The following is a 21,714-nucleotide window of genomic DNA, read 5'->3' on the forward strand; positions in this document are numbered from 1 at the left end:
CAGGAAATCCCTTGGAAGCAATAGAGCAGGAAAGGTCTTCCTGAATGGTTCTCCATGTCTCTCCCAGCTTCCTTGCTCCACCATTTGCCCAGATGTCCCAATGGGGCAGTGACACATTCCCCTCTGGTGTCCCCACAGGTGGGCAGGACAGCTGGGGACAGCTCCAGGGACTTGCAGCAATGCTGTGAACAGCCCAGCTGCAGCCAGGAGCCCCGGTGCCTTGCTGTGGGGGGCTGTTGGATATATGGGATCTGAGCAAATCCCTCCTGCTGTGGGGTGTGCAGCTAATGTGGGTTCTCAGGTGTCTGCTAAGGAAGCTCTGAGCACACCTGGCACTGCTATCTGTGGAAAGGTCTCCTCCTGCCACCATGAAGCAGGAGGGCATTGCACATCCACCCACCACAGGACTGAGTCAGCCCATGGATGTCAGGCATTAGCAGGGACAGATCAGGGATAGATGTGCCTGGAGCATGCTGTGCACCCCATGACACTGCCCCTTTCCTCCCCCTCACCCCAAAGGGAGCCCCCAGGGCCCCCCCTGCCCAGCCACAGCACTCACCAGCGTGGATGAGGAGCCAGAGACACGTCTTGAGAGTGGGGCACAGCATGCTGGGCTCTGGGCTGGGGTCAGAGTCCTGTCAGGAGCAAAGCAATATGAGCACAGCACTCAGCAGAGGAGGGATCCCTCAGCTGTCCTGGGCAGGGGTCCCTGGCCTCACTTCTCCACCTCAGAAACCTTCCATCTCTCCAGTTATTCAGCTTTTCCCTCCTGGGGGAGTGGTGCTTCCCCTCATGCTGGATCTGCAGTTTCTAAGGCTTCTCCCACTGGTAAACAAGGATTTTGCTGGAGGCTCCAGCAGTTGTGTCAACTTTTGCTCATCTCAGCTGGAAATGCCTCTCCCCCTTGGCAGAGCCCTGCCTTCCTCCCTCCCTCCCTCTGCTTTACCACTTGCTTTTTTTCCTTAGTTTTTCTTCCCTCAGTCACAGTGAGATAAAACTTGCTAGAAAACAGATCCCCCTCCAACCCTCCCACATTGTTTGCTCCTTCCAATGAAATAAAAGAAGCCTTGTCATGGCATTTGGTTGCTGGCCGGGGCTAAACCACAATAAGCCTGAAGAAACTTCACCAAAAAATGAGTTTCTTGTATTTAACTTTTAAATACATAAACTTAAGAGAATATCCATGAGGTTTTTGTTTTTTTTAAAGTTCTTCTAATCAACATTTCTCAAAAAATCTTTTTTACAGAGCTCTTTTAGCCCTCCCTGGTGGAAACCAGGAGCCAAAAGAGACAAGGCCAGAGATCCCTGAGAGCAGGGGTCTGTCTCCTGTGTATTGGGGTGACAGGTACCCCTCCCCATGGTGCCTGCAGGGGTGGGAACGAGTATTTCCAAAAAGCAAAATGAACACACCGACAAGAGGAAGAGTAAGGGGAAAGGCTTTCTCTGTGTCTGGGCAAAGCCTGGGGGAATGAGTTGGCTGGAGAGGCCGGGGATGCTCCTGCAGGGACTGAGCCCCAGAGCTCAGCCAGGCTGCAGTGCAGGCTGAGCTCCAAGGCAGAGCCCCAGGAGAGGTCCCTGCGGGGCCGGCTGGGCTCCGGGGAGCTCCTGCCAGGCTCAGGGAGCACCAGTGGCAACCTGGGCTCGCTGACCCGGCCCCAGCCCCGTCTCTTACTGAGCCTCCTGGCCCTGGAGCGGCCTCCCGGTCCGCTTGATGTTAAGGAGGAAATGGTTTTTAAATGACGTGCGCTTGTCAGATGTTTTTATTATTCTCTTGCTTTGGCTCAACAGAAGTCTGATCTACCACAAATCCTTCCAGGTCTCCAGCTTATTCAGCAGCGTGAGTCTCCCTCCTCCCGAAAGAAAGCTTCTATAACTCTTTCTCTCTCTTCGTTTGCCAGAGGGGATAAGAGCACTTAGGGCAAGGGATGGGGGTGGGTAGGATGAAAGGACCGAGGTGAAATTCAGGCTGTAAATGAATGTGACCTCCCTGCACCCACCCTCGGAGCACCGAGCTGCAGGAGAGAAGGACGGACAATCTAATCTCTGCCCCCAAGGCACTGCCATGAGAACAATCCCCTTCGTTTCCCCATTCTCCTTCACAGAGGTGTGTGATTCATCCATTATTCAATGTTCAAGGTTGTAGGGACAACTGGGATCCTCTCCTTTGACCCCTCCCTGCCTTGCACGGACAAGCCAGGCTGTATTCGCCACCCCAGCCCCCAGATACCTGCCTGTAAGCGGCTAAACCCTCCCGAGCTCACACCCAGCTCTTATCTATGTGCCTGTGCAGCTGCACGGCTGCCACTGCCAGTCCTGTGCAGGCGGGATCTCGGCTTGCAGTCCCCACACAGAGCTCTGCTGCAGCGGGGATCTCTGCAGCATCAGGGGATCAGGGGCACAGACAGCTCCTGCCTGCAGCGGGGATCTCTGCAGCATCAGGGGATGGGGGACACAGGCAGCTCCTGCCTGCAGCGGGGATCTCTGCAGCATCAGGGGATCAGGGACACGGGCAGCTCCTGCCTGCAGCGGGGATCTCTGCAGCATCCCCGGGTCGGGACACAGACAGCTCTGCCTGCAGCGGGGATCTCTGCAGCATCCCCGGGTCGGGGCACAGACAGCTCTGCCTGCAGCGGGGATCTCTGCAGCATCAGGGGATGGGGGACACAGGCAGCTCCTGCCTGCAGCGGGGATCTCTGCAGCATCCCCGGGTCGGGACACAGACAGCTCTGCCTGCAGCGGGGATCTCTGCAGCATCCCCGGGTCGGGGCACGGGCAGCTCTGCCTGCAGCGGGGATCTCTGCAGCATCCCCGGGTCGGGGCACAGGCAGCTCTGCCTGCAGCGGGGATCTCACCCTGCCCTGCCGGGTCGGGGAGCGGCACGGGGGCTGTGTGCCGGTGCCGGTGCCGGTGCCGGTGCCGGTGCCGGTGCCGGTGCCGGTGCCGGTGCCGGTGCCGGTGCCGGGCTGGGCTGGGCTGGCAGGGGTGCTGCTGCAGCGAGCAGCGAGAGCCCCGCAGCCTCCGCCTCTGGCCGCCTGCGCTGTGTTCATAGCTGCTTTTAATAAAGCTGCTGGTTTTGCAGAAAGGCATTTCTCTTGGAGATGCTTCCCAAGCAGAGTGGGAGGGTGGCAACGTCTCGCAGAGCGGTGACCTCTCCCTTGTTTGTCTGCTCCGGCCGGGGCGAGAGGCATGCTCAGAGACGCTGGCTGAGCTCTGTCCTGCGGGAGGAGAGGGACAAGCCTGTCCTTCTGTCCCTCCCTGTCACGGGGACACGTGTGCTTGCACATGTGGGTGCGCACAGCCGTCTCACAAGGGATGCAAATGCACCCAGCTCACTGCCAGCCTTGTGAGAGCACTTTTTCTCTCCTCAATCCCAGTTTTTGTTCTTAGCAGGAACTGTGAGTGCCACTGAGAGTGCCAGACGAGGAGGAGCAATCCCACTCAGTGACACAAAATCTAGCACCCAGACGTTATCCCACCCAGGGACCCAAACACAGGCACATGATGCTCAGCTGCCTTGGGTGATCTCTTCTCACCCCTATGGGTTAGCAGGGTGCCACAGACCCCTCAGACTCCTACATCCTTCCCACAAGCTGAGTATGCTCCAGCCATGAGATCATTTCCCTTCACCCATCCAGGCACAATCATGGAGGCCAGGGAGCTCCTGCAGCAATGCCACGTCCAGCACCCTTCGCTCAGCCCTGCAGCTCCCTGGAACCTCCCACCTTGCAGAGCCACCAAGGTGCTGCCCCACCTCTCTGTCCCCAAGGACCCCTCACCATCCTTCCCTCCCCGCCAGCACTGGTACAGACCTTCCCTCTGCCCCTCTCCAGCTCCTCGGTGTGAAGGCAAACCAGCCCTAGCCAGGCAGGGAAAGGAGCCTTTCTCTTGAGCCACACTGTTTATTATTCTAAAGGAGGAATTTGGCTGGGAGAGGAGACAGGAGATCGGCTGGCTCGCAGGGCAGCGGCGCAGGCTGGGCGACACGGCCCCACATCACTTGCAGCCCCACACGTCTGTGGGGTGGCTGTGCTCCCCAGGGGCTCAGCTCCAGGGGCCACACTGGGGCTTGCCAAGTGCCGTGGGGGAGGCTGGTCCCCGGCAGCTGGCACGTCCCTGCTCGCCCCCACGCTACGCCCAGCGAGGCCAGAGCCAGGCACTGCTGGGCTGAGCGTCTGGGAGGGTTTTGGAGTCCAAACAAGACACAGATACAGGCAAATGTCCCTGACTGGTGACACAGACACTGCCTGTCCTTATCTCCCCTCTGTAATCACCAGCCTGGCAGAGCGGAGTGGAGTTTGCAGCAGGGATGAGGAAGCTGAGCCAACCCTGGGGCTGCTGGCTTTCCCGGCTGGCAAAGGAGTGTCCCAGGGCTGGCTGAGGTCAGGCACCGCTGGGATCCTGCCTGAGCATCTCCAGCCTTGTGCTCTTGCAGGGGGGTTCTGGGGGATGGAATAAAAGGGGTCACCCCACCATCCCAGAGCAGCTGCAGCAGTGAGCACAGGGCTCTGTGATCCCACAGACAGGACACACCAGAGGGCCAGAGCAGAGGTCAAACAGCACGGCCAAGGCCATGGCCAGGGCCACGCCAGGACTGGGATTCAAGTCTCATGATTCCCCATCTCATGACTACACAGCTTTTCCAGAGCAGCCTGCTCCCATTTCTCCTGCATCCCAAATCTGATGACAGCTGAGCTTTCTCCTCTGCCTCCTCCCCCAGTCCCTCGCTCGAGCAGCCGGGGCTGATGCCTCTGTGGCTGATGAACTTGGACAGGAATTTCTGCAGCAGGAGCAGGGCAACGCCCAGGAGTTTGGATAAAAGGAAGAGCTGCATCCAGCCTCCGCTGGGGATAGTACCACCTTAATTTAGAGAGCCACCTCTACTACTCCTGGCACCTCAGAGTGCCTTGCTAAGCAGCTCAAGCATCACCAGACCTTACTGACTCATTAATGTTCCCCCACTCCAGACCTCTCTCTTGTTAAAGAATGCTAGTAAGCCTAAAATGCCTTTGCTAATGCCCAAAATATGCTGTGTGGGTTCAGCCTTCACTGTTCTTGGGTAACAAGGCAAGAATTTCCTCTGATTTTGCTCTGTGTGCCCTGCCATAGGCTGAGCCCCTTCCCTCTGCACTTGCTCCCTGTGTGTCTCCCAGCATCCTGGCAGAGCACACACTGCAGCCACTGCTGGCACAGACACTGCAGGGCACTGCCCAGCCCCAAGCATGGATCCTGTGGGACAGGGCCAATTCCAGCCCTGTAAACATCATAAACCATGGGAGAGAATGGGTTAGGAACACCACGGATGTCCTCCCAGTCCATTGCTCTCTTCCCAGCACACCTAGACCATGTTTGTTGCCTCTCCACAACCAGTGCCCTGGGCAGAACCAGTGTTTGTGGGGTCCCACAAGCACCCCCAAAGCTGTGGGAGCTGAGACCCAGCCTGCAGAGCTGGTGCTCAGGGAAAGAGACAGTTCAGCATGCTGGGGAGTGGGAGAGCAGCCACAGCCACCCTGACAGCCACCTTGGCAGGAGCTCTGCTCCCGACAGACCATTAGTCACCAGTAAGGTAATGCACTGTTCACTGGAAATCAGGGTGCACAGCCCCCTCTCAGCAAATTCCATTTTGTATTTCCAGGGGCAATTCCTGAATCCATTGTCCACATTACTCTTCTCTCTGGCCATGCTCTCCTTGCCCTCATGGCTGCTCCTGTGGAGTTGGGCAGAGGTGCTGGATGCTGGCCCTGCCCATGAGGGCATCTCGTCTGACCAGGAAGGAGCTCTCACACAGCTGCCAATCCTTTCTCTTCCTCTGGATTTCTATTTCTAGCTCTTTTCTTGCAGGGCTGTGCTTCCAGGCACTCCCACAATGCTTGATGGCCCTGCTGTCCTGCCAAACAGGCAAGGGACATCTGGTGCAAATTAGTGGGAAGTCAAATATACTTTATTTCTTCTCTGTCTAATCACATCTGAGTCATTAAGTGAGATCATGGGTGCCCATATGCAATAAAAAATTCCCTCTATGGATCCCATGATCAATACCTCTCACAGCCAGGAAGCAAAGGCATTCCTGGCAGGAGGAGGGGGACACCATCCCCTGCTTCTGAAGGCAGAAGGATCCCCGAGCAAAGGCTGATGACCCCTAAAACCCAAACCTTGCTTGTCCGGCAGTGAAACTCCTTGGCTTGTCCTGTTTTCCTCTGCCATTCTCCCTCTGGCCTCTGCAACTGCTTCTTTCCCACCCTTTAATCTAAATAAAACTGAGTGGTTGTTGTTTTTTTTTTTTTCCCTTGGCTGGAATTGTCCAGAGTTGCAACATCTCTCCTCTGGGGTCCCTTGGCTCCCATGACACCATGTTTACTCACAGGCCAGATTATCATCACTGAGCCCTTTTTCTTTTTCCCAGCAAAAGGCTAGAATTAGGCAGGGCACACACATGGGGAACTTGTCATCCCAAGGCCCATAAACGGCTGCTGATAAAACACAGAGGTAGGAAATCTGAAACCAGACTGAGGAGAAGAAGGGCCGGGGAGTCCCCGCATCCCACAGACCATCCCTGCACCAGGATGAACACCTAGGGGCAAACCCCTCCTCACCTGGCCACATGCCAGGGCCAAGGGGGCCCCAAAGCTTTACCCAGACACTTTGAGACCGGGGGGTGCTGAGAGCCTGGGTACCTGTTGGCATTGTGCTGGATCTGGGGGTGTTTCAGTCTGGGAGAGGTGAAGTTTTGCAAGCACAGGAAGTGTCATTAATGTCAAAACCCTCTGAGTGGTTTTGTGAGAGCTCCTTGGCTGTGAAGATGTGATTAAAGCCACAGCCTTGGACTGAGCTCTCTAGGAGACAGGAGAAACATGGGCAGATGCCACCTCTGGGGATGAGCTGAGGGACATGCCCAGGGACACTGTGCCCACAGGAGGGGACCTGACCTGCATCAGGGAGCAGATCTGACATGGCCAAAGCCCCTGCCCAGGACCCAGATTCTGGTCCCCAGCCTCAGTGGCATCTGAGAATGTGGCTGTGTGGTTATGAGGGTCCTGCAGCAGATGTCAGCACACGAGGTGGCACACCCAGCCTCCTCCAGGGCACCCTGACACAGGCTTTGACAGCGTCCAACAGAAAGCTGAAATGGAGGACTGTGACCCTGAATAGGGGAGGGAGACTGCCAGGGGGAGGGACAAGGCCACACTGAGCCCCAGCAGTGTGACTGAGCTGCCCTGGGGTCAGCCACATGAGGAACGGGGTGGGGAGGCGAGCCCCACGCAGCCCTGTCTGACCACGGCCATCCTCCCTCCCCGAGCGAGGGGGGACCACGATGTCCACCCACAGAACCCAGCAACTCTCCTGCCATGGGCTCTCCACAGCACACTGTGAGGAGCCAGCACGGAGGGACGTGGGACCAGGGCGAGTCCTGCACTCTCACCCACATCCCCTCCTCTTTCCCCCTCTGTTTTAAGCCCATGGGAGACAGAGGAAACGAGTGACCCATTTAGTGCAAGTTCAGAATAAAAAGAAACATCTGTTTGGAGAGGTGCCAGCGTTATAAATAATCCCCCAGCCCCAGTGATGGTATTCATGGCCCTTTCGGCTGCGCATGCTCCCCTGCTTCCGCTTTGGGAGGAAAGGCCAGAGCCTGTGGGCTGCTCCCCAGAGCCTGCAAGCTTGGCCTGGACTGTGGGAAAACCCTGGGTGAGGACCAGGGCTCACCTGGGCCTGGGGAAGGAGGCAGGGGGTGTTGGGAGGAACGGCTGCCACGTGCCAGGCAATGCCCAGTTGTGCCTTGCTGCATCCCCTGCTTCTCACCCAGGTCAAATCCTGCCCACCTTGGTCTCCCTGGGGCAGACAATTTGTGCCAGGGCTGTGGTGGGGCTGGCACTGGCTCATGGTGGTGCTGGCACTGGTCTGGGGTGGCGCTGGAGGCTGGGCAGTGTTTTGGAGCACAGCCCAAAGCCTGGCACTGTGCATGTCTGGGGATGCTCTCCGGGGTGTGGTGAGAGCAGCACAGAGGTCACAGCCCTGTGCAGACCCAGGGCTCACCCCTTGTAGTGCAATGATCCCCTCAGGGAGGTACAAATGTGCCCTTGGGAGCATTTCAGCCCTTCCCAGTGCTCTTTTCCAATGGGTGCTTTAAAATACCCAACACAGCCCAGCCAGGGCCGTCCATGACAGTCCCCTAATTTCTCTATTACCCGTGACAACAAAGACATTTTTGGGAGAACATCCCACGCTGTTTCACAAGCATGTAAGCAATGCCAATTACGATAATGGCTGCAGGGACCCAAATATCCGCCTGCATCCCCCTGGCCCCTCCAACTGGACAGCAAAGCCTTGGGGCTGGCTGAGTGACTCGGTTCTCCTATCCCTCCACCCCCAAACTGCACTTTTAGGGTCCCAGCTCCTGGGCATGTCAGACTGGATGGGGGTTGTTTGCCTTGAGCAGAGTCCCTCTACTTATCTGCTGCTTCTCCCCATCAGAGCAGAGAAATGAGGGAAGCAGGGGACATGGAACCAAGATCAAGGACTGTCTTGGCTTCTCATCCCTCGTCCTGGCATCCCATGGGCTTTCCTCACTCTTGTTCCATGGCTGCCAGAAAGTCGTGTCTGCCTTCCCATGGTGATTCAAGGGAAGCTCTCTGTTGGTGTCTGCACAGGGAGGAGAACAGTCCCCAGCAATCAGCACCTCCATCACCTGCTCACAGCCACTGATCCAGGGTGGCTGCTCTGCTGGGGCCCGGGCTGGAGCCAAAGGTCCCAGCTGGCTCTAATTAACCACTAATAAGCTGCGAGGGGAGGGCAACAGAGGCAGGATGAGAAAAAGAACCATCCCAAGTCCCAGTAGGATGCAGGGGCTTTGCAAAGCCCCAGGAGCAGGCAGTGTTGTGGTTTTACCAGTCCAACATCGCAGCAAAGGCTGAGCAACCTGATCCTCTTGTGAGCATTTCCCTGAGATCTGCGGAGGAGGAGATAATCTCCACGGATGCATCAGCTCCTCCCAGCTGCCTCCGAGGGACCCAAGCTTAATTGCTTTGTTCTGGGGTTTTAGGCTCTCGTGGCTGGGATTAGGCACTCACCATCTCTGTGGTCAGGCACCCTTAGCCTATCTGCAGGGACTGGAGAGGAGCTTGGCACTGTGGCCAGGGTGGGAAAGGATGGAGCCAGCCAGTGCTGGGTGTGAAGGGCAGAGGTGGCTTTTGGAGGGGTTTTTGTTTGGCCCTGTTACTTCTGGATTGCTGAGAGGGGGCAAAATGCAATTTTTGGCGCAGCTCTTGGTGCTGTGAGCGGATTCTGCCCCCTCCTGCATAGGCTCACGTGTGGGGCAGGAAGACCAGGATGGTGTCACTTGGCACCAGGGCTGCAGAGATGGATTATCTCCCCTGCATGCTCTGCCCAAGCAGTATAAGCCATTCTTGCCAACCTGCATGCAGGCTTCTTTTTAACTTCTCCTCTCAGTCACAAATCAGAAATCACCCCCCGCCCCCTGCACCCATGCTCTGCAAACAGCCCCTACCCCCAAAACCTGACAGAACCTCCAGAGGAGAATCTGAGGCAGGACTTGGCACCAGCAGCTGCCAGCACCCCCTGCCCTCCCCGAGTGCAGCTTTTAAATGGGCACAGAGTCCTGTTCCTGAATCAGACCATATTCTCCCAAACAGCTCCCAGGCTGGAGAAGGAAACTTGGCAGCTGCCTGTGGGGAGAGAGGAGGGGACCCCTCTCGTGGTGCCTGGGGCGCCCGGCCCCGAGGAAAGCAGTGTTTCTGTTCTGCCACCATTGCCTGGCAAAGGCTGAAACCAAGGTGACTTCCAGTTTGGAAGAGGAGAATGAGCTTGCAGAGCACAGGGCTTGAAATGGTGTATTTTCTGCTGGCACCGGTTCAGACAAACCCACAAGCAAACATATTTTTTTGTATAAATAAGACAGTGTGTCTCGCCAGTTAAAGCAATTCAAACATGAATGTAGCAATTTAATTGGTGCCAATTGCTGGGTCTTGGTAGCATTAAGATTTCAGTCACAGCCTCTTTCACATGGTGGCTGGGCCGGAAGAGGGAAGGCAGAGGGCCTGGCAGGATGGGGCTGAGGAGCAGCATTGCCCATCTCCTGCTGCTTTGGGAGCAGCACCCCTGTGCTGCCCACGGAGACCTGCCACCCTCCCTTCCACAGCAGGGAAAAGCTCTCCATCTGTTTCCTGGTGGATTTCCAGGGTTTAGCAATCAGTGCAGTGCCCTGATATATCCCTGCGTTCTCCAACCCTCCCTGCTCCAGCTCCTGCACCCCACAGCTTCCCACCAGCTCCATCACACACTGGCTCTTACTGAGCCCAAGGAAGAGTGTAGGACGGTTGTGAGGCAATTCCTGGGTGGGATTGTCTCACACACTCCCTGCAGGTATGGCCTGGAGAGGATCAGTCCGTCCATGGGTGCAGGACAGACACCACACACTGCACTGCCCTGGCTCTCCTGGCACCAGCCTTTCTGTGGGACTTTTGTGAGCTCCCTGCTCCCTGCAAAGGCTCCACACACCACGGTCCTCTTGTTGTGCAGGTTGTGGCTGTCAGGGACGGTTACACACACACCAGGGTGTGCCACAGCCCGGTGTGCACCCAGGGAAAAGCAGGGTGTGAGGGGCAGTACATCACTGCACAGCTCCTGTTACCACACGGGGGGACAATGGGCCTGAGGGACCACCTTGCTCAGCCCATGACCCATCCCAGCACCCTCTCTGCATCCCCAGGATGTGTCCCTGTCCCAGCTGGGGCTGCTCTGTGTTCCCCGTGGTGCTGGAACCTGCTGCCCTTCCAGGAGGAGGTGTCTCAGTGGCAGCAGAACAGGACAGAGGTGAGCTTGGCTTGGGAACCCTAATTGGCAATGGGGGAGAGGAGGAGGGGGAACACCGACCCCTAAAACAAGCCTCGTTATGTCCAATTTGCCTGGTGGAGCGGAAGGAGCCTCCTGGAGCTGCTCCAGCCCCTCAGGAAACAATACCCAGTCTATACCCCCCTCCCCCTGCAGCTCCCCTCCAGGGGATTTCTTTCCCTTGCTTAAAGTACAAACAAACAAACTCCACGAAGTGCTCAGCTCCAATTGCAGGGATAGGATACATCCAGCCAGCCCCAAGCCCACATGGTCCCCAGCTCCTTCCAGCTCTGGGTCAAAGGCAGCCCTGGTTGCCAGCGGCAGCGCTGTGCTCCCACGGGATTCAGCGCAGCACGGCCCCTCTGCTCCCTGACCTCTGACACTGCATCCCAGGCAGAGCTTTGCTGGAGCCTGACACTGTGGCCAGCATTACAATCCCATCCCACTTCCCAACAGACACCGAGGCCAAAGGAACCTTGAGGACCAGGCAGAGAAGTCCCTGCCTGGAGCCTCTGGCAGCAGCTGGACATTTGGCCAAAGCCACATCCAGCCAATGGTTTCTTTTTGCATGGCATCACTCCCACAGCTAGAGAGCATTTGTTAATCTCAGCCTTCCTCTGGTGTTCACTGAGACAATCCTGTCTTGCTCTGCTCCTGCAGGCAGGCTCGGTGCTCTCCTCTCCCTGAGAGAGTTGTTCTGAATGCCTTGGAAATCCTGTCACAGACCCATCAAAAATGAGGCTGAAAGAGATCATGGTGTCACTGTCCCGTGCCCATGTCTTCCAGCCAGAGCTTTCCCTGACGTGTGCTTTGAGACTTGTGATGCTGAAGGAACTCAGCCTTCTGTTTTAAGCCTAGAGATATTCCTCCTAAAATCTCTTTTCTTTCTGTGATGCCTTTTCCTGTGCATGAAGCTGTGTGCCACCTTCCCACAACACCCAGTGACCAATGAGCCACATCAACCCCTCTCCCAGTTCTTTGCAGCTTCTTCTGGACTTCTCACCATCCTCACTGCTGCCCCTGGGCCCATCCACTCCATGCCTATCCCTGCTGAAGCACCTGGTGTCACTTGCTGGGGAGGACCTGCTCCCTCCACCCTGCCTTTCAGAGCTGCCTCCAGCCATGCATCTTCCAGCACATCCCTCAGGAAGAGCTTGGGTTTCCTGGCACCGTGCTGCAATCTGGTTTGTGTCCACTACAGCCACTCTGCTCGTTTCTGGGCTCTGCTGGAGCTCTTGGGATCCCGTCACACACAGCTGCCCACCCAGCTCGGTGCCACCCCAGGGTGCAGGATGTGTGCTCAGCCACCTCCCAGCTGGTTCATGCAGGGGTTGCACAGGATCAAGCCCAGGCCAGAGCCCTGCAGCACACCACAAGATATGCCCAGGACTGTGGACAATAAGCCATGGCTAACTTCTCCCAGACTGCAGTAGTGCAGCTGGCTGTGCTTGCTGCACACTGACCACGGGCACCCCGCACTCCCAGGCCTGGGCAGGGATGCAGGAGGTGATGCAGGGACAGGGAGCTGAGTGGCTGTTGTCTCCTGGACTGCTCCTTCTGTGAGGACCCTCCATGGTCCTGAGTTGGAGGAAGGGACAGCCAGCTTTAGGAAGAGAGAAAAGCCCTGTGCATGCTGTGACTTGGTGCTTGTCCAAAACTCCGATCCCCCCGATGCACTGACTGATTTAGGGGTGTTTCCTGGGCTCAGGGACACTGCCCAGGGTTGGTGGCTGCCACAGCAGCCAGAGCACACCCAAGTTTGGGTGACATCCCTGTCAAGGAGTGACTCCAAGCCTCATGTCAGACCCTGGCCTGGGCTGCCAACCAGGGCAGCTGCCTGGCAGCTCCTCCTCCAAGCCAGCCTGGCCTGTGTCCTCTGCCAGGCAGAGACACGTCCTTGACACTGGCTCACAGTGACCACATGAAACTCACTCCTTCCCCAAGAGCATGGGAGGCACAAGCAGCTTGTCCTGCAGGGTGCTGAGGGGGAATGACCCTCCCAGCCACCCCTCAATGGCCCCTGGGAAGCACTGGGTCTCAGCATTGCTAATCCTTCTCATCAATGAGAGATCTTCTGAAAAGATTTGGGAATGCCAAGCCTCTGCCAGCACAGTGTTTGCACACCAGACCAACTACTTTAAGCTACTTTCCCCATGCTTTAGCATAAACCCCATTTGCTCTGGGACCAGGATGGAGAAGCACAACATCCCTTTCCACCACAAATCCTGTTTTGAATGACTCCCAGTTGCAGGTGAGTGCAGGAGCTGGATGCTCTGAGGCCACTGTGAGCCCCAAAGCCCCGCAGGTCATGCTCACCCCTGTCCCTGGGCTGTCAGAGCCTCTCTCCAGACCAGCTCTGCCCTGTTGGAGGCCCTCAGCTCTTGTGCTCTCAGGACAGCAGAGCAGCTGCCCACATCACGCCTAGTAGAGTTTTACCAAGCTCTGCCCTCTCCTGTATGCAGCGCTCCCAGGCACAGACCCTGGGCAGGGCTTGCACATGTCCCTCTCCATGCCCACAGGCACAGGAGCGCTGCCATGGCCACAGACAGAGGTGACACAGTCCTTGGAGCAGCCTGATGGCCATGGGTGTGTTTGGACAGGCTGGCAGTGACAGGGCTGACACTGCTCTGCACTCACACTCCAAAGGATATCTCACTGGCACGGTGAGCAGCCTCTGACCCCTGCACACCCCAGCCCTCCCACAGCCACCATCCTGCAGAGCCAGGGCAAGCCCCGATCCAGGGAGAAGCAGAGATCACCTGGGCCCTACTCCTGCTGCAGTGGGGTCCCCCCTTCCTGTCCTACAGCCGCAGCATCCCCTCTCTCCTCTCAGCCATCCCCACCCAGGACCTGCTGAGAGCTGATGCCGTATTCCTTCCCTCGGGATGTTGGAGAATTCAGCTGCTTTCCACCAAACACCATCTCCCCAGAGCTCGGTGGGCGTTTCGGGCTGCCGACCCTTGGAGGGGAGCAAAGCCCCTTGCAGAGCAGCCGGGCTGGCTCAGGGACAGGGTCCTTCGGGGCTGTACCAGCTCCAGCACGACATTTCCCATCTGGAGAGCCAGAGCTGAGCAGGAGGGCGAGTCAGCCCCCGGGTGGGCGACACAAGAGCTTACCTGGAGCAGGGTCCCACCAGCCGAGTGCCTGCGCCGCACGTCCCACCGGGAAGGCTCCGAAATTCCTTCCTCTCCTCCTCCAAACTCTCTATCTGCTGCCTGCTGAGGCTCTCCCTGCCCTCCCAGCCTTCCCCAGCTGGCAAGGCTTTTCCACTTAAAGGCGAAAGAGAGGGAAAGAAAGAAATGAAGTGGAAGGGAGGAGGGGGGGGGGAAAAAATAAAATAAAATCAAAAGGAGAGGCAAGGCTGTGCCAAGGCTGGGCTGCAGCCAAGCCCCTGCTCTGCTCCTCTAGTGCATCTGAGCAGTGCAGCCCCAGCCCAGCTGGGAGGGGGTTCTGCCTCCTCGGACCCGAGCGTGGAGCAAAGCCCGGGGCCGAGGGATGTGCACGCGTGTGTGCGTGCGTGTATAAATAAAAGAGACCTCGGGAGGAGGAGAAGGGGGGAGGCTGCCTCGCCAATGAGCAGCGCAGCTCCTCCGACTTCCTCCCTCCACCCTCTGTGGGGACCCTTTGCGGAGCAGAACTTGCGATTAGCGCCCGGCGGACGAGTGTGATGGGTGAAGAAAAAAAATTTAAAAGGAGAAGAAGCCAAAGTGGCTGCAAGGAGAGGGGAGAGTTCTGCTGCGGGCTGAGATGGGGCGAGCGATGAGGGCCCGGCTAACAGGGAACAAAAGGAGCCCGGAGCAGCCCGACTATCGCCTCCTTAAACCGGAGGGAAGGAGCTGCTCTCTCCCTGTGTCTGCTTTCAATTCTGGCCTTTCCCTCTGTTTTCTTTTTCTTTTATTTTCTTTCTCTTTTTTCCCCCTCAAGCCCCCCCCTCCCGTTTTCTTTTTTTTTTTTTTTTTTTTCCCCTTTCTCAGGATATGAGGGGATGTTTAGAAAATCCACTGCCCACGCCAGCAGCTGACTCATGTTTTTATTAAAGAAGGCCTGTACTGAACTGACTCCGTGTGCTCCCCCTGATGCCTCCCTGTGCTGTGCTGTGCCGGCCCTGCAGCTCCTGGCCCCTGACCCCGACTGGCCACTGCCCCTTGGGGACCACCAACGCACCCTTGCAACTCTTCTTTTTTGGAAAAGGGGAGAAAAGGCTTTCTGCAGCTGGGATGCTGCAGCGAGGGTGGGTTTAGCTGGGGATTTGGGGCTGTTGGGGCTGCCGAGGGCACAGAGCTGGAGAGGTGGCAGGAGTGGTCACCTCAGCTGTGCCACCATCTCAGATGTCCTACACCCCTGCTGCCCTGGGGGCATGGAATCCAGGTGATGAACCAGCTTTAAATCCTCCCAGCTTCTTAAGGAGTTCAAATCAAGTTTCGGAGAAATTTTAGTAGGCAGAACATTATCATGTGTGCAGAGTGGATTTTTTTTTTTCAATTTGTTTTAGCACTGTAACAAGGGACAGGTCATCTTTGGATGAAAACTGCCTTTTGATCCATCAGTTCTTGCCAAGATTTTCATCCTGGGGATGCTTAAGGGTAGTCAGGCATTGGAACAGGCTGCGAAGGGAAGTGGTGCAATCACCATCCCCAAAAGTGCTCAGAAATGTCTAGATGTGGCACTTGGGGACATGGCCTAGTGGTAAAGATGGCAGTGGTGGGTTGGACTCAATGATCTTACAGGTCCTTTTAGCCTTAACCATTCTGTGTTTCTCTCTGATCCAAACAAGAAATAGTTCAAAACTGCACTGCTATCCTGAAAAGATACCTGTCCATCTTTCTTTAATTTTCCTTTCTAAGAATTAAAAAGCTCTTCCCATAATGACAACACTGCTGAAATCTGTGTTTCTGCCTTTTTTTGCAAGGCAGCCTCATCCCCTCCTGCCAAGCTAATAAATGCCTGCACAATGGCCACAGGGAATGATTCCCTGGCCGGACCAGCCCATGAGATTTGCTGCTTACCTCACGTTATCTCCATGTTTTCCTTTTCTCTATCAAAAACCAAAGGGGAGGTGTTTATTCTGTGCAGCTGTGGAGGGTGAGGAGGGCCAGGCTGCAGCAGCCAGGCTATCCCTGTGTGCCACTCATGGCACGGGGCTGGTGTGCCTGGCAGCAGGACAGCTGCAGGAGGGATGCAGCCCTGGTTTGGAAGGATTCCCCCAGCTCCAGACCTGGTGGTGGCTCTGTGCCAGGGGCCCTGTCAGCCCCTGGGCCGAGACAAGCTGCTGTGCAGAAATGGAGGCAGCGAGCTGAGAGCAGCTCGTGTGGGGGGCAGGCGGCAGAGGGGACGTGCTCTGCACATGGCTCTTCCCAGGGCTTTTCCCGAGGGACAAAGATGTGTCTGCTGGGTCCATGTGTGGGGACCTAAGGGCTGCTGGGAATTGCTCAGCAGAGCTATTTCCTGGCAGTGTCCCCGCTCCAAGGACATGACTGTTCCAGGCAGAGTGGGAGAAGGAGAAACCCACTGGTGCAATCCTGCTGGGCCCCTTGCACTGGGGATGGGCTACCTGGGACGAGCAGGGGGTGGAAAAGATGACACAGACCACGCTTGAGGGTAGAGCATCCTGAGCCTGAAGGGGGACATATTTCCCCCTCAGTCCTTTGCAAACAGATAGCCCCAATACCCGCTCCAGGCTGGGTCCAGGAAGAATCTGGCAATCAAAACCTCCCAGTCTTGCAAAGGCCAGGATTCATTGTTTGGGGATGCTGAGAGAGCCCTGGGGAGCCCAAAGCATCCCGGCAAGCACACGTCAGCCCACTCTGTACATCCCCAGGGGGCACCCACAGCCGCACACTTTGTTTAGGAACAGCACGTTGGGGTTACAGCAGCTCCTGGGAAAGGCCAGCTCAGAGGAAGCACCAAAGCCAGAGGAACTCGCCTGTGCAAGTGTGGGGGTGGAGGGCAGCAGCTCTGCTACTTCGGCATCATCAGCCCTTCATTGCTCACCTCTATTTTTGGTGCTTTTGTGGTGCTGCAGGACCCAGTGGTCCCCCTGGGGCTGGGACAGCTGCAATGTGGGATGCCAGACCCCTCTCAGCTGAGATTTCCAGCCTCAATAAGCATCGTTAAGTGCTAATGGGGGCTTGGGGTCATGTAGTGCAGCATCTCTGGTAGGGAAATCAGCCACTGAAACAGGACATTCCAGGGTATTTGGTCTGCTCTTGCATCACGTAGATAAAAGCAGCTCTCTGAACTCCTGCCCCATCCCAGGAAGAGCTGGGACCACAGAGAAAAGCCCATATCCCAAGCCTGATATAGAGGAGAGAGACCAGAGCCAGGTGACCCAAGACAATGATGGAAACAACCATGCTGGGTCGGCAATGGGCACCATGTGCCAGCAGGTGACAGGCAGGCACGAAAGAAGCAGCAGGTGCTGGCCTACCCCACTCCTCTGAAGGTTTGATGAGGGCCAGATTTGCTCCAGCTTCAGTTTTTCAGAGCCTCTATCAATTCCAAGTCAGCCCAGGAATTTCAGCGTTGCTCTGAAGTGGTGTCAAGCTGCAGACCACAAGAGAGGAGTGGCGGGTGCCAGGGAGCACAGCACCACATCTGGGCAGCCTGTCTGGTGTGGCAGCTGCCAGCACATGCTGCTGGCTGGATGCAGCTGCTGGGCCCTGCGGGGAGCTGCACTGAGGCTTCATCCAGCATCTCTAAAGCTCTGCCCTGAGGAGCCTGTACCCCTCTGTGCGTGTCTGTGTGTGTGTGTGTGTGTGTGTGTGTGTGTGTGTGTGTGTGTGTGTGTGGTCCTGCTTGGACTGGGTGGGTGACACCAGAGCCCAGGGAGGAAGGGGAAGCAGAAAGGGCTGGGCTTCTTCCAAAGTGAGTGCATGCCCAAGCATAACATGATGGGGAGCATCCTGGGGAGTATCCTGCAGCATTCCCCAGCACTGGGAATGCTCCTGCAGCACTAGAAACCCTGGCCATGGACACCACAGGGTGCCAGCAGTGTCAGGAGGTAACGCTGGGCTGTACCCATGTATTGTGCTGTGTCCTTAGGGGTGCTGGCCCGTTGCCTACATCCCCTGGGCTGGGGCACTGGGAGGAGGCAGCAGCCAGAGGACGATGTTATGATGTTATCCCGCTGCCTTTCCCCACCTCGGGGCCTTTCCAACCCCGTCCCACGCACTCTTCCTCACCCCCACCACGAACCTTGGTATTAAATGTGCTCGGCAGAGCCCGGGAGGCAGCGACAGGCTCCTGGGTGAATACTAATAACGGTGCCGTCCGCTCGCCCCAGACTTTCCCACACATCTGCAGCCACTTAATGTGGGAATCGTTAACCCTCTGCTTGCCCCGTGCCCAAAACACAGCCAAGGAGTGAAACCAGGACGCTCCCCACCAGTGCAGGGGGAATCACACACCCAACCCACTGAGAGCAGGGCCCACACGTGCTGGGAAGCAATGAGGGTGCCAGCATGTGTCCCTGTTCCCAGTGCCCTCTTGAGAATAGTCAGTTTGTGGCATTTGCATTTGCCAAGAAGCTGATCCAGATCCCAAAGAGGATCACTGAGCCCTGGATGGGGAGAGGGGAGCTGTGTGGCAGCACTGGTGGCACATCCATTTGGGCTGTCCTGGTCCATCTCTCTGGGGATCAGCTCTGCAGACTCTCCTCAGCTTGAGGACACAAGTGACAGCACAGGGGTGGTTCAGGCATCTGGGGAAAGCCAAAGGACACACACGAGTCTGCAGTGGGGCTGAGGGAGATGAGGCAGGGGGTTGTCCTCTGCAAGAGGGTTGCACTGATGTCTCCATTGCCAGAGAGGAGAGGTAACTCTTGGGACATTCAGGATTTAGGGAATGACTGAAAGGTCCTGGCTGGACTGGGATATGAGTGGGGCCATGCAGCTCTGGGATATGCTGGTCTGAAGCCACAGATTTGCCTTTGGGAGCAATAGGAGCTGGAGGTGGTGGGGAGGTGGTGGGGCAGAAGGCTGTGGGGGAAAAGGGGAGCAAGGGGAGACATCTCCTTGACTCTCTGTGGGCATCTCTGGTTCCTGCAGAAACCATGGTGGGGTTCAGAGCGAGCTGGGGGACAAGGCAGGACTTGGTTTCCCACATCGAGTGCCTCCTCCACGGGAGCAGGAGCTGATGGGATGGTGTCCCTGCTCCATCTGGGATAGCTGTGTGCAGCCTGGCCCCAGGGACGTCCCAGCCCTCCTCCTTCCAGGAGATGGCATCACTCGATCACGGATAGCAGCACCGAGCCCCAGGGAGCATCCAGGGAGCCCTGACTGCTCTCCCTCTCCACTTCATCTGCCTGGTTTCTACCAGGAACACCAGGTCTAAAGGCCTAGGGGTGGTCTGCAGGTTGGGTGCATTTCTGGGGGTCTCTAGGATGGATGGAGGGGGTACTGCCACCTGCTCTCACCCAGCTGGGGACCCCAGGGGCTCTGTCAGTTCCTCATCTGCTCACCCATGGGACCCCAGTGCAGGTGGCATGCTGAGGCACTGAGGGTCCCCCTCAGCACCCTTCAGCCCCAGTCGAGCAGCTGAGATGCTCCTTGGGGAGCCCGTGAAGGGCTCCTCATCTGGCTCCTCCCCAGCAGAAACTTCACCACCAGTAGTAAATGGATCAAAGAAAGGAAGAAGAGGGAAGTTATTGTTGGTGGATCTTTATGGCCTAATTGTCCTCCCCTTTGCCCACACTGAGGGAGGTCATGCTCAGCTCTCAGAGGGCACCTGGCCGTGCTGTGCCCTGCCTAGCCTGTCACCTGCTCCCCTGGGGAGGGTGCAGGTGTGGGCTGCTGCCCCAGAGCCCTGAGCCCCCCAGTCCCCAGGAGCTGCCTGAGCCCTTGGCATTGGCTCCACAGACTGGGAAAAGGTAAGGGGAGGCTGGGCTCCCTGTCACTGCCCGTCAGAAACAGCCAGTGGCAGGAATAACCCCAGTCCCTAAAACTGGGGGTGCAGCCACCCCTGGGATGGGACCCAACAGCCACCTGTGTTTGTCTGTGTTCTACCTCCCACCATCTGCTCAGGGGGAATTTTCTTCTTTCATTTTCCCCCACTTCCTGAGCATCTTTGCTGATGGGAGGAAGAAGAGGAGTAGGGTGGCCTTGACTCTCTACACAGAGGCTGTACTGAGATCCTGGGGTAAATCCAGGATAGATGGGGTTATATGGCACATCAGGCAATCTGAGTTGAGTGCTGAGCTGAGATCATCACTGGGTGGGACAGTCATGACAGTCACCTTTGTCACAAGGGAGGGACCTGGGACAAGGCTGAGCAAGGGGTTGGGGACCTGGGGGCCCAGGAGGGACGCTGCAAAGGGTTCACCTCTCCTGGTGCCTCCAGCCATGCCAGGTTTGGGGAAAGATAATGCAAGTGATGCCATCACTCTGGGGGTGATTTCCCTTTGCTGGGGGTTTACCCATCTCTGTCCTCATAAACCAGACCCGTCACCTCCTATCCATCTTCCCTCCATCTCATCCTGGCACCCACCCTTGCAGGAAATGGATGTAGCACAGGGGAATATGTGCACCCAGTTTCAGGTAGAACAGGGGCTAGACCAATGGGATGAGGTTCTTGGGACTGACACAGACCACTGAGGGTCCAAAGCCCCATGAAAGAAGTTTTATCCTCTCCTCTCAATGTCATCCTTAATTTTTCCCCCCCTGACTCCTATTGTCAAATTCCAGGCTGGTTCTGTCCCAAGAGGGATCATCCTTGCCCTGCTCACATTTCTAGCAGAGATGCTGCAGAGAAAATGACAGAGGGTGTTTTGCCTTGAGGAAGTGACAAAACACCTTCCTGAAGTTTCTATGGACTCTGCTTCTGATTGAGGAGAAGTCAGCCTGCAAATGACAGCTGTGGCTGCAGTGGTGGCCAGCGCAGCTGGAGTGTGACACTGGCAGGGAGGGGGACACCAGCGGGGCCGAGGTTCCCGGCTGCCAGTGGTGGGGGTTTCTGGGCAGTGTGCCACCCAGTGCCCCTCTGCAGTGCAGGTGTGTCTGGCCTGACAGGGGATGAGTGGGTGATCTCTGCTGGCGTGTTTGTGGCTGGCACCTCCCACCTTGCAGGCAGATAGGTGTCCCCTTTCTGCTTGATTTTCCCTATCACCAACATATGGGGATAGTTTTGCTTTCTTAGGAGAGGAAACAGGAGAGCAGCTCCTCTCGCTGCAGGGCCGTGAGCCCCCTGGAGATGTGTCAGCCCAGGTACTCCCAGCAGCGTCCATGGTGTCCATTCTCCTTGCACAAGGAGTCTGCCCACCTGTCCTGTTCTCTGAGGCTGGGCTGAGCTTTGCTGTCAGGATTGGAGGGGTGGATTTGCTCTGGGATGAAGGAAATGCAGACCCAGAGCCTCCACCAGCCCCTCTTTTCCAAAGGGGCAGATGCTGCCACTGGGCACAGGAAAATGCCATCTGGAGCAAGAGTTTGGTGTTCCCCAACATAGGGACAGAGTGGGTGACAGACACACACAGGCCAGCTTGTCCCCTGCATGCAGCCAGCTTTTCATATGGAGGTTCATCCCAAGGCACCCTGTTCCTGGGGTATGGATGGTGGTGGGGAGGGTCCCTTGGGGCATCCTCATGGGACTCCTGCGGCACCCTCATGTCCCCAAAGCCAGCTGCTACAGAGAAACCATGTCCTGTGGCTTGGGCATAGCTGTGGGGCAGTGACAGAGGGGCTGGGGGTTCCTCGGTGCTCCCTGGGGTCACCCCCTAGCTCATCCTCCTTGCAGTCAGAGTGGGAAGTTTGAACTCGTCCCCCTCACCCGCTGGGGTTTCTGCACTTTGAAATGCAAACCTGCCTTTCAATGCAAATGCTGCGAGAGGTTGGGCCCAATAAAAGCCCGTGGGCAGGGAGGTGCCTGGCCCCGGGACAG

At 57.0% G+C, this 21,714-nt stretch overlaps 1 protein-coding gene across 1 annotated transcript in view; it reads right to left on the reverse strand.

Moving 5' to 3' along the window:
- PDGFRB (platelet derived growth factor receptor beta) overlaps positions 1-14,346 on the reverse strand; it is a 32,549-nt gene extending 18,203 nt beyond the window's left edge. The window contains exons 1-2 of the mRNA XM_030283823.4: positions 13,962-14,346; positions 560-635 (exon numbers count right to left, since the gene is read on the reverse strand). Of these exons, the coding sequence (XP_030139683.4) occupies positions 560-608 (49 nt within the window). The 5' untranslated portion in view covers positions 609-635; positions 13,962-14,346. The remainder of the gene's footprint in view (positions 1-559; positions 636-13,961) is intronic.
- Between the last annotated feature and the right edge of the window lie 7,368 nt (positions 14,347-21,714).

Source organism: Taeniopygia guttata, chromosome 13 (genome assembly GCF_048771995.1).
Source record: "Taeniopygia guttata chromosome 13, bTaeGut7.mat, whole genome shotgun sequence".
Taxonomy (NCBI): Eukaryota; Metazoa; Chordata; class Aves; order Passeriformes; family Estrildidae; genus Taeniopygia; species Taeniopygia guttata.